The sequence below is a fragment of the Leopardus geoffroyi genome, chromosome E1 (genome assembly GCF_018350155.1).
Source record: "Leopardus geoffroyi isolate Oge1 chromosome E1, O.geoffroyi_Oge1_pat1.0, whole genome shotgun sequence".
NCBI lineage: Eukaryota > Metazoa > Chordata > Mammalia > Carnivora > Felidae > Leopardus > Leopardus geoffroyi.
The window spans coordinates 43,936,739-43,947,965 of NC_059330.1; the positions used below are offsets into that span (position 1 = coordinate 43,936,739).

Below are 11,227 nucleotides of genomic sequence, written 5' to 3' on the forward strand. Positions count from 1 at the left end.
AGGTCCTCCTGGCCACTGAAAGGAAGGCAGACCTAAGGGGAACAAGATGAAAAGAAACCAGTTAGGAAGCTATTACAATAATTCAGGCAACAGACGGCAGGGATTTGGATTGGGATAGTAATGGTGTTAACAGTGTGGTCAGACCCTAGACCTGTTCCAAGGACTTACTGCCGGATGACACGTGGGGCACGGTAGAAAGACAGGTTTGCTCCCTAGCAAGTGGACCTGCTTGGACAAAGTTTGAATGTTTTTACCACCGGCCATACCCTTTCACTGACTCTTCAGCCAGTAGGCCCTGCCCTTGTAAATAAAGCCAGATCATGCCTGGTTTGCATCTCCAACTGGGTTAATGAGGTAGCCGTGTGCAGAGCACTGCAGAAGGCTCGGACCGAGTCCTACCTTCTGTATGGTTGTCATATAACATTAACACCCAGTCCCTGAGCAACACCATAGGGCAGCCGTGGTAAAATCAATGATCATTATTATTGCGTAACAGTGAACGTGGTGGGGAAAACAAGCAGAACTATAGGCAGGGGATCTCAGGTCCAAAGCCACTTCTTTGCCATTCTGCCGGCTAGGTAGCCTCCAGCAGGACCATTCGTCTCCCTGGGGCTCTGACAACAGTGACTTGTATTCTCTACTCAAGGACTCGTAATTGCTCATTGGTATTTAAAGGGCCTAATGCAGCCACGTGGGACAAACACGGGAGACCCCAAATGGCTGCTTCCTTTCCCCATGCTCCCAAATATGGACATAGTACTTATCTCAGGCGTTGTTAGGATTAAATGAGATAATTTATGTGGAAGAACCACCTGTGGTGGATGCTCAGTAAATGTTGGCCTCCTTCCTCCTCACCTTCCCTCTAACTGCTTCCTGCGTTAGGAATGCCATCCCCACCGCTGCCCCAGCCCTGCCCCAGGGTCAGACTCACAGGACCCTCTGCCTCTAAAAGGATATGCTGAAGAAATCACTGGCCAGGAGACAAGAGCCCCCAGGGCTAGAGCCTACCAATGCCACTAAACGAGCTGTATGACCTTGGGAGGGTCCCTTCAACGCTCAGGGTCTCCCTTTCTCCTTTTCTGTAAAGCAAACAGTGTTGGGTTAGAAGATCTTCAAGGTTCCGCCAGTCCTGGACGTCTATATTCCAGCCAGAAATGATACGAGTGGGTCATCACGAGTGACTCCCAGTCTAGGAGGCCTAGCCTCCCTGGGCCCAAGACCACTCACACAATGCACAAACGCCCATTTCTTCTTAACAGCTTGATAGACACTTGATTCAAATGCTGCATCTCAAGCTCTGGAAAATGTTATCAGCACAGGCCCCACCTCCCAAGTGACACACTCAGCACAGAGAAGAAGCGAGCTGGTACCAAGCTCTGTTTGAGGCCCAGCCCAGCGGTGCCCTGTTGGTGACCTCCTTGGCATGCAGCTGTCCAGTTCTGCTACTCCTCCTCCTCCTCCAGCTCACGTCTGGTGGGTACGGACAGCAGTCCCCACCCCCACCCCTCCCCACCCCGTCTTGGTAGGAAGGCAAATTACTCCCACCGTTTTGGAAAACAACTCAGCAAAACCTATTACAATTTAGATGTAAAACATTCATGTCCTTTGACCCAGCAGCTTCGGTTCAAGAAATTGAACCTGTAGAAACACTTGAACAAAGGTGCAGACAATGAACAAGGAGACTCTCTGCCGCTTTATTTGTAGTAGCAAATACACGGGAATGATCCCAAAGTCCGCCAGCAGGGAATCCATTAAGTAAATTCTGCTACATCCATATAACAGTATGCCTTCTGGCAAGAACTATATCTCTTAGGGTAAATAATGGAAAGATATAAACTGACATAAAACACGCTTAGAGGAGCGCCTGGGTGGCTCAGTCGGTTAAGCGTCTTGACTTTGGCTCATGTCATGATCTCATAGTTCACGAGTTCGAGCGCCGGGTCGGTCTCTGTGCCCACAGCTCAGAGCCTGGAGCCTGCTTCGGATTCTACGCCTCCCTCTCTCTCTGCCCCTGCACAGCTTGTACTGTCTCTCTCTCAAAACAGTTTTTAAAAATTTTTAAAAAGAAATAACAATAAGAATAAATAACTGCATATGGTGACACACATGGGGGAAAAAAGCTGGAGTAACTATTAACAGCGGGTATCTTGAAGGACAAGACTACAAAGGACTTGGTACTTTGCATTATCCTACTTCTGCACTGCTTCAACTTTTTTTTTTTTTTTTTTTACAACAAGTGGAATTACTTTTATAAGCTAAAAAAAAAAAAAATTAAAGCTAATTCTGAATGTCCTCAGTCCTGTCTCATTTTCTACACTGGCATTCACCTACATGTAGGCTCCCCAGAGCACGCCAGGCTTCCTACAAGCCGGGACATCTGCAGCATCAGCACCCGTTAGCCTCTTTGAATCTGAAATCCAGCGGGAACTCAGGAATAGACTTTGGCCCACTCCCTTCAGGAACCGCCCAGGAGAGAGCAGGGTATGGTCTGTTCTCAATATGTAGCAGTCCCAGATCGGAGACACCACGTTCCCCTCATCTCGGAGAGGTGGTCACACCCGCCCCCACCCCCCCAACGCAGCTCCAGCAAAGGTTTAACCTGAAGGAGCTTATCTCGTGTAGTGGCTAAAGCAAGGGTTTGAAACCACGGGTGGATCTCACAGGCCCGGGGTTTCTCGACCCAGGAATCCCATTTAGCACAGAGATTTAGGTTAACTACGGGGACTTCTTAAAGTGGCTACTGAATGTGCCTTTTGCCAAACCTCTGGAGCTCTCTCCTGGTGCGAAATTTTTCAAGCCTGTTTTTAACTGTAGACCTCCCTCTTCCCCGCCCCCCCCCCAAGAAATCTTTACATGGAGTTCCATGATATGAATTAGTTAAAGGAAAAGCTTCTCCAGTTGAAGGTGAGGAGGGGCAGGTGTGAACCAAAGTCTCTCCCTCCATCTCCTTCCATTTTGCAGCCCCTGAGACACCAAGAGCCTGACCAGGCTCAGGGGGAAGATGGCTTGTGCAAAGTCACCCAGCAAACGGATGAAAAAGCTTGCACAGCTGGGAATCGAATATAGGTTTCTCAGTTTCCGACCCGCAGATCTTTTCACACTGACTTTTTTTTTTCTATATGAAAGGAGGTGTTTTTTGTAAGTTTAAAAAAAGAAATAGCACAAGTTTAGGTAGAGGCATAGGGACACACATGAGAATTATTATATATACATGGAGGAAAATCTGAATCGAGCACACCACCTGGGGGCACTTGGGCGGCTCAGTCGGGTAAGCATCTGACTCTTGATTTCTGCTCAGGTCATGATCTCACACAGTTCATGAGTTCGAGCCCTGCATTGGGGCTGTGTGCTGACCCTGCAGAGCCTGTCTGAGATTCTCTCTCTCCCTCTCTCTCTCTCTCTCCCTCTCTCTGTCCCTCCCCCCAGTTGTGGTCGAGCACGCGTACTCTATCTCAATATAAATAAATAAACATTAAAAAAAATAGAACACACCATCTAATTAATATTGAACGTTATGGGAGAACAGAATTAAAGGGAAACTAGCCATTTTACTCTCCAGTGTTTGACTTTCTTAAAATGAGTGCATATCACCTCATTCTCTCCTTGAATGTCTGAATGTCTTCACCAATTGAGCTAAGAAATGCTGGGTGGGGGAGGTGGGGAAGGAGACTAGTCTTTTTGTGGGAATATGACTAAGAACCAGAAGGAAGACTTATTATTTTCAGATATGCTATCAAAAATTTTAATTAAACATTTTTCAAAAAATTTTTAATGTTTTTTAATTTATTTTTAAGAAAGAAAGACAAAGTGTGAATGGGGGAGGGGCAGAGAGAGAGAGGGAGACACAGAATCCGAAGCAGGCTCCAGGCTGTGAGCTGTCAGCACAGAGCCCAACGCAGGGCTCCAACCCACGAATCACAAGATCATGACCTGAGGTGAAGACCAACGCTTAACCAATTGAGCCACTCAGGTGCCCCCCACCCCCGCAAAAAATTTTAAAAGGTAGAATAGCTCCAGGTTTACTTAACAAGGATTGTGATGTACCATATTTGGCCACAAAATACGCATTCCTTTCCAGACTAATAATAAAAGTGCTGGTTGCTGCAAAGTCCTCTCCAATATCCTGAAGAGATCACTATTTAGCACTGGGGAAATCAAATGGGTTATACATGGCTCAAAGGCATTGATCCCGTTAGAAAATTAGAAATGGAAAGTTGCATCTGGGTTTCATTCACATGGTCCCCTGCTTTCTTTTCTTTTTTAATTTTTTTAATGTTTCTATTTATTTTTGAGACAGAGACAGAGTCCGAAGCAGTCTCCAGGCTCTGAGCTGTCAGCACAGAGCCTGATGCAGGGCTCGAACTCATGGACTGTGAGATCATGACCTGAGCTGAAGTCGGACGCTTAACAGACTGAGCCACCCAGGAGCCCCATCAGGGTAACCGCCTCAGCACCTGAGGAAGATGAAGTAGACCTAGATAACCCCTGGGCTTTCTGGGGTTATCCACAACATGGATGAATCTCAGATGTGTCACGCTATGTGAAAGAAGCCAGACTTAATGGGCTATGACTTCATTTATATGACGTTCCATTAAAGGTAGGACTGTAAGGACGGGAAACAGATCAGAGGTTGCCAGGAACTAAAGGTGGGGATAGGGTACTGATGACAAAGGAGTTCAAGGGAACCTTTTGGGATGATGGAAATATTCTGTATCTTGATTATGGTGATGAATACTTGATTAAACATGTGTCACAATTCAAAAAACCATATACCTAAAAAGGATGGATTTTATTGCATGTAAATTACCCTTCAGTAAACCTCACTTTAAAAAGAGTGTTCCTGGAGGGGCATGTGGGTGGCTCAGTCAGTTAAGTGTCTGACTCTTAATATTGGCTCAGGTTACGATCCCAAGGTTATGGGATGGAGCCCCCAGCCAAGCCCCACATTGGGCTCTGTGCTGAGTGTGGAGCTTGCTTAAGATTTTCTCTCTCTCTCTCTCTCTCTCTCTGCCCCTTCCCTACCTCCTGCCCCCCCCCCCCCGCTGCTTGTATGTGCACACTCTCTCTCTAAAAAATAAATAAACAAATAATAAAAAGAGTGTTCCCGGAGACACTATGTACATGGGGAAAAAAGGCAGATTTTACACATTTCTTTTGCTGGATAGTTTCACGTTGCAATAAACAGCAGCAGCTTACACAGGAAGAATAGACAGTATCATTCTCCCACTCCCACCTGCATTGGCACTCAGGATCCGAGTTCCTTCAAACACAATGATCTTCCCATCTAGGAACGGGCAGAGCTCAGGGGCAAGGAGGCGAGGCGATGGGGTGAAGTAGCAGGCCAGCTCTGTGGGCAGCAGAGGGGGCTGGCTCAGGCCAAGTGGTTTATCCCTGAAGCTGCTCAGTCACTCCCCCAGTTAATTATCTGTCTGCTGATTCATGAGTTGTGGTTCCTGTGGGCATGCTTCTTGGCTATTTCTGCCAACAGAGGCAGAAGGATTCGCAGGGCTGGGAGGGGATGATAACCAGAGATCCTGAGTGTGGTGGGGAGTTATAGAGGAAGAATTTCTATTAGGAAATTCCAGAGTCATATCCATTTTCCCCCTCCTCACTGTCGCCTCCTTACCCCATCTTATGCTGTCCCCAGGAGATCTCTACCACTCACACGGTTTTGAGGGAGGTAAAGGAGAAAGCTTCCCTCCTGAGTGTCTCCTCCCAGGAGAGAGGGGAAAAAAGCAGACAATCCACGGAGGGTCCCCTGAAAACAGAGGTCTAAGGCACCATAGTGCAGAGATCCAAATGCCCAAAGAATTCATGGTCTCAGCTGTATTCTAAAAATCTCCAGAATGCCCAGATGGAACACTGGAGGATCCTCTGTGAATCAGTGCAGGTATTCAAATACTGGGTTTCTTGCAATGAGGCACATCACCTCCAGATGCCTTTTGCTAGCCTTCCCTAGGTATTTATTTTGGCTGCCAGGGTGCCAGTCACTGGGCCTACAGCACTGAACAAAACAGACATGTCCTTCTCCTCACAGCACCTGAAATCTTGTGAATGTCTTTCACTTTCCTCTTTTCCCAGAGACAGAACTTAAGGTTTTCTAGTATATAAAGCAAATGATGGGCCTCTTTCCTCCTTGGTCTCTTCTGTGGCTTCTTGCTGGGTGAGAGTGGCTGAGATATGCCACACCACCAATGGCGGAATGTCACAAGGGTATGGGATAAGGGACTCCATCGGTCTCATTCTGGGAGCCTGGGTTGCATGCCTGCATGAAGCAGTAATAGCTCTTGTCTCCAACACATGGTAGGTAACATGGATAGGAATAATGGCAATAGTAAACGCCATTTGGGGTGCCTGAGTGGCTCAGTCGGTTGCATGTTTGACCCTTGATTCGGCTCAGGTCATAATCCCAGGGTCATGGGATCGAGCCCCACATCCAGCCCCGTGTAGGGCTCTGTGCTGATTCTCTCTCTCCCTCTGCCCGATCCCCTACTCACGTTCTCTCTCTCTAAAATAATAACTGATAATAATAATAAAATAGTAAATGCCATTTGTTGAATGCTTATTTTGTGCCTTTATCTCATTTAATTGGCATAATCATCGAAGTATTGTTTTCTCCACTTTACAGATGAGGAAACTGAGACTCCCAAGAGATGAAGTAACTTGCCCAAGGTCACACAGCCAATAAGAGGCAAAATCAAGAATTAAACACGCATCTGGCTGGTTTTAAACCATAGCTGTCCCTTTCCCCAGCCAACAAGCCTTCCTGCCATGTCTCTCCAGGCCCTGAAGTTTCCTGCAGAAGCTTCATCTGGAGAGTTTCCAGGATATAAACTCAGAAGGAGAAATTAGCACTTCAGCTCAGAACTAATCAACTTAGATGGTGACAACAAACAAAACTAGTTATCCCTCAGGTCTCAGGTTAGAATAAAGACTTAAACTCGGGAAGCCACAAAACCCAATACCTCTTGGGTGAAGCCAGAAAGATCATCTTTGCATGTAAATTCCAAATTTCAATTCTACCCTCAAACGACCTCACTTCTCCCCATACCAGACTCTCCTATTCTGGGACAGCCTCTCTGTGCCACCACCCAGCTCTTTCTGTGTGTCCCTTCAACACTGTGTGGACCAACAACCCTCTTCTGCTCTCATCCTAACCTCCTGCTTCCCCAGGAATCTGACAACACCTGCAACCCAGCAGCGGGGGATTCAACCCTGGGGTAGGGGATTTAAACATAATTGAAATTGCTTTTACCAGGAGTCTATTATTTTGGAGGTCTGACTCTAGAGAGCAAGCTCTTAAATACTTCTCCACCCTGGCTCTCAGAAGGAGTCTGGGGCTGGCTCAGCACAACCCATCACAACAGCTGGAATGATCCCAATCAACGACGAAGCTGTGAACAGATCTCCCAAAGGATATTTAATGCAAACTTAAGTATGTCAATGCGGTGGTATCCTATATGGATCATTACAACTCTGTAAACCAGATCTACAAAAAAGACCAGGAGGGAGGGGTGGCAGAAGAGACACCAAAATGACAGGTACACTCCTCATCTTCACTAATACTGGCACCCGCACCATGCTAGGCTCTACCTTATGTTACTTTATTTCCTTCTAAGACTATAAGAATGTAATGATTAGACTCAGAAATCATTCAGAAATTCAGAAAGCTGTAGACGTAAAAAGAAAATGTTTTAAGTTCACGGAAGCAGGCAGCCCCACTGCCCTCATCGACACCAGGCAGCATCTGAACCGCGGCTCTAACACCTCCCAGGACACAAGGCTGGAGATGCGTATTTCTGTCCTATGGTCACCAGGCTGCTCACTGTAGGCTGAAGACATCGGTTGACGTGTTTGAGCATCTATCGCATGGGAAGCTTCGGCAAAAACAGCTTAGTCCCCTATAAATGATCTGTAACTCCCCCGTCACATCATTCATATAGATTGTGGGGATGGTTTCCTGGGTGTACATTTATCTACAAACTCATCAAGTCATATACATTAAATATATACAGCTTTTTGTATGCCAATCATACATTAAAGTGTTTTTTTTTAATATTGTTGCCTTGTCCTGTATAATCTCTTATACACACACACACACACACACACACACACAAGATCTTGAAGGCAGTCATCAAAGTATTTCTGAAGAGCTATCTTTGATATGGACTTATCTCTTTTAAATACCTTCTGCAGGATTTAAATTGTCTTATAAGGAGTACTACTGGTTTCATTAAGAGTACATATATGTACACATGGGTGTCCTCTGCAGAGGAACGCCCTAGCGGACCAGGAGCCAGAGTTCTCCCTGGCAAGGTCACTAGGGCTCCGGAAGGACCACGGGCAGCATCCCTAGACTGTAATCTCTGCCCCTCCACCCGCTCCCCAGGTCCAATGAGGCCGAATCGAATGCTAACCGCCTTGGCATGGTGTGTGCAACAGCGGGAGAGACAAAGCCAGGGATCGAAGCCAGTAACAGGGACCCGTGGTGTGGCTCCTCGCATATACTGGAGGGCGATCCCGGAAGCGGAGGCACTGCTGTAACCCAGGACCCAGGAGGAGGGTGGGAGCCAGAGCCCTCACCCTCCTCCGAACCGCTCCTGCCGGGAGCCACCAAGGAAAAAGAAGAAAAGAAAAGAAAAGAAAACTTGGGAGAAAGTGTAACCCAAGGAGAGAGAGGAATGTGCAGGAGCGGGCACACCCGCGCGCGCACACACTCTCATCCGAGCAGCTACAACCACATCCCTCGACAGCGCGCGGGAACAGCCCCGGGAAGCCGCAGCTCGCCGCGCCCACCCGAGCCAGCCGGCCTCCGCACGCCCCAGACCACCTGCGATGCGCGCCGCCCCGAAGGTGCGCCCGCCACCCCCCGCGCGCGCGCGCGCGCGCGCCGAGGCTGCCGGGGGCAGGCGCCCGACTCCCCTAAGGGCTCCGGCGTCCAGGAGGACCGGCCCCTAGGTGGCCTCTGAGCCCTGCTACCGCGGGGTCGGGAAGCTCCCCATCTGCGGGCTCCGGCGGCCCAGCCTGGCCCCGCGCACTCGGAGCGCAGACGCGTGGGGGCGGCCCGCGGGTTTCCCGGCTCCGAGTCCGCAGACTCCGCGGCGGCAGGATGCGCGGCGCGGATCTCCGGGGAGCCGCGTCCCCGCAGCGCGGGAGCCTCACCCACCTCCGACACCGACGCCCGCCAGCGCCCCCAGCACCAGCACGGCGGCCCAGAGCGGCCGCGCTCTCATCTCGTCCGCCGCCGCCGCCGCCGCGCCCGCCCCACAGCGAGTAGCGGCGCCCGCGGCCACTTTTCCCGCAGCGGGAGGGGAGGGGAGGGAGCGGACGCGGTGGGTGGGACAAACGGGGCGGGCCGCCGACTCGCGCTTCCTCCCCTCCGGCGCTTTTCTGGACCCTGCGCCGGCAAGGGGGTGGTGGGAAACCTCGGCTCCTCTTCCCCCGCCTGGCCGGGACCCGCCTCGAGAGGCGAGGCTGGGACCGGAGCGGGGTCGTGGGCACGTTCTCCGCAGACATCCTGGTCCCGGGGTCGGCGTCCGGATCCCGGGTATGCTTAGAAAAGCCAGGAGCCTGTGGCCCGTCTCTTGACCCAGTCTCACCTCCTGAGGGCTTTCTCTTTCACCTGAACTCCTGGGCACTTTCCCTCTGTACCTTGAGTTTCATTCATGCACACTTTAATTTGTTTATTTGACAACCTTTTGAATGCTTACTCTATGCCAAGCACCGGTCTAGTCCTTCGTTATTCACTATTTTTCCCCCTTTGGGTTACTTTGGTTTTCCAGAAAGCCTCTTGACAAGACCGCATCTCAAGCTTGTGTAAGCAATGATGTCCATAAAGGGCCTCTCTCTACAAATACTTGGCTTGCGTATGGAAAGTGATCAACGTTTCAGGACAGGGCCAATACACTTCCTCCAAACGCAAACTCACAGGCTTTGCAGCTTTATCGTATTTTCCTCCAAGGTTTCCTTCCCACTCTCTGCCTGCCCCCACCTTCCCCCGCCAATCCCTCCCCTGGGTCTCTGGGTCTTTCCCAAGACCAGAAACCAGCCGGCTCAGAGGGGCAAAACGCCGTGGATGTGAGCAGCAGACCGCCAGGGGCTGGGGCTGGTGCTCCTGACGCAGTGGGTAGCTCTAATGACATAAAAACCAAACCTGATGCATCAAAGAGGATATGGAAGTCTCTCCAGCTCCTGGGCTCCCCTAAGGGCTTTCAACCTGCCCCTGGGCTTCCCTAAGCCCTCTCTTGTGACACGCAAGATACCTGAAACCTGGCCCTGACTCAGCTTTCCAGCCTCATCTCCCTCCCTAGCCCAGGAAGTTAACTTGGCATTCTCAGACACTCCATGGCTTTCCATCTGACTGACCTTCCTAAATCTTCCACCTGGAAAATTACACTTCTCTTTCAAAATATCCCCGATGTAATCTCTTCCAGGTAGGTTTGTCTGGGCCCGTTCCTCCAGCCCCACCCTCTGCAGAGGTGGGCACTTCCTCCTCAGACCTCCTAAACATTAGGACACGGCAAAAGAGCAGCACCCATCAGCAGAAATGTCACTAGCAAGTTGAAGGGGACAGAGGAGGAGCCAGCCCACAAAGGGTAGCTGGGCTTCCTGACCCGGGGTTTGAGATACCAGCTGCACATGCCTCTCTCAGCTGGGGAAGAGTCTCTAAACCATGTTCACAGTGCTGTCCTTGCCCTGGCACAAAATCCAGATCACACGGCCTGGTCACATGTCTGCCCACATATTTACTTATTTGCTCAATTCCCACAATTATAACCAATCTCCCAATCACCCAGGTGTCTCCTCAGCCTAGCTCTGTTGGCACCAGAGGTTCAACAAACCTGCTGTCCCACTCCCCAGTCCCTTCAGCCTGAAAAACTTCCTTTAACAAACCTTGCAGTGAGGGTCTCCTGGCAACAAATATGCTCAATATTCATTTGTTTCCTGCTCATTTGCAATATTTCTTAGATCTAGATTTCTATGTTGACAGCGGTAGGGGAGGTGGTTTTCTTGTACTTTAAAGATGTTGTTCCACTGTTTTCTGGCCTCCACTGTTTCTTATGAGCAGTCAGCCACCCCTAACATTGTGGTTCCCCTGTCTTTTCCCTCTGGTTTTGGTTTTTGTTTATTTGTTTTGAAATCATTTACAGAAAAATTACAAAATACTAAAGACTTCTCTCCAATCCTTCACTCGGTTTCCTCTAATGTCCACATCTTATTACCAAGT

General features: G+C 49.5%; 1 protein-coding gene across 1 annotated transcript in view; it reads right to left on the reverse strand.

Moving 5' to 3' along the window:
- Positions 1–9,358, reverse strand: part of ITGB3 (integrin subunit beta 3) — a 55,507-nt gene extending 46,149 nt beyond the window's left edge. The window contains exon 1 of the mRNA XM_045489281.1: positions 9,167–9,358. Within this exon, the coding sequence (XP_045345237.1) occupies positions 9,167–9,233 (67 nt within the window). The 5' untranslated portion in view covers positions 9,234–9,358. The remainder of the gene's footprint in view (positions 1–9,166) is intronic.
- Positions 9,359–11,227: the final 1,869 nt, after the last annotated feature.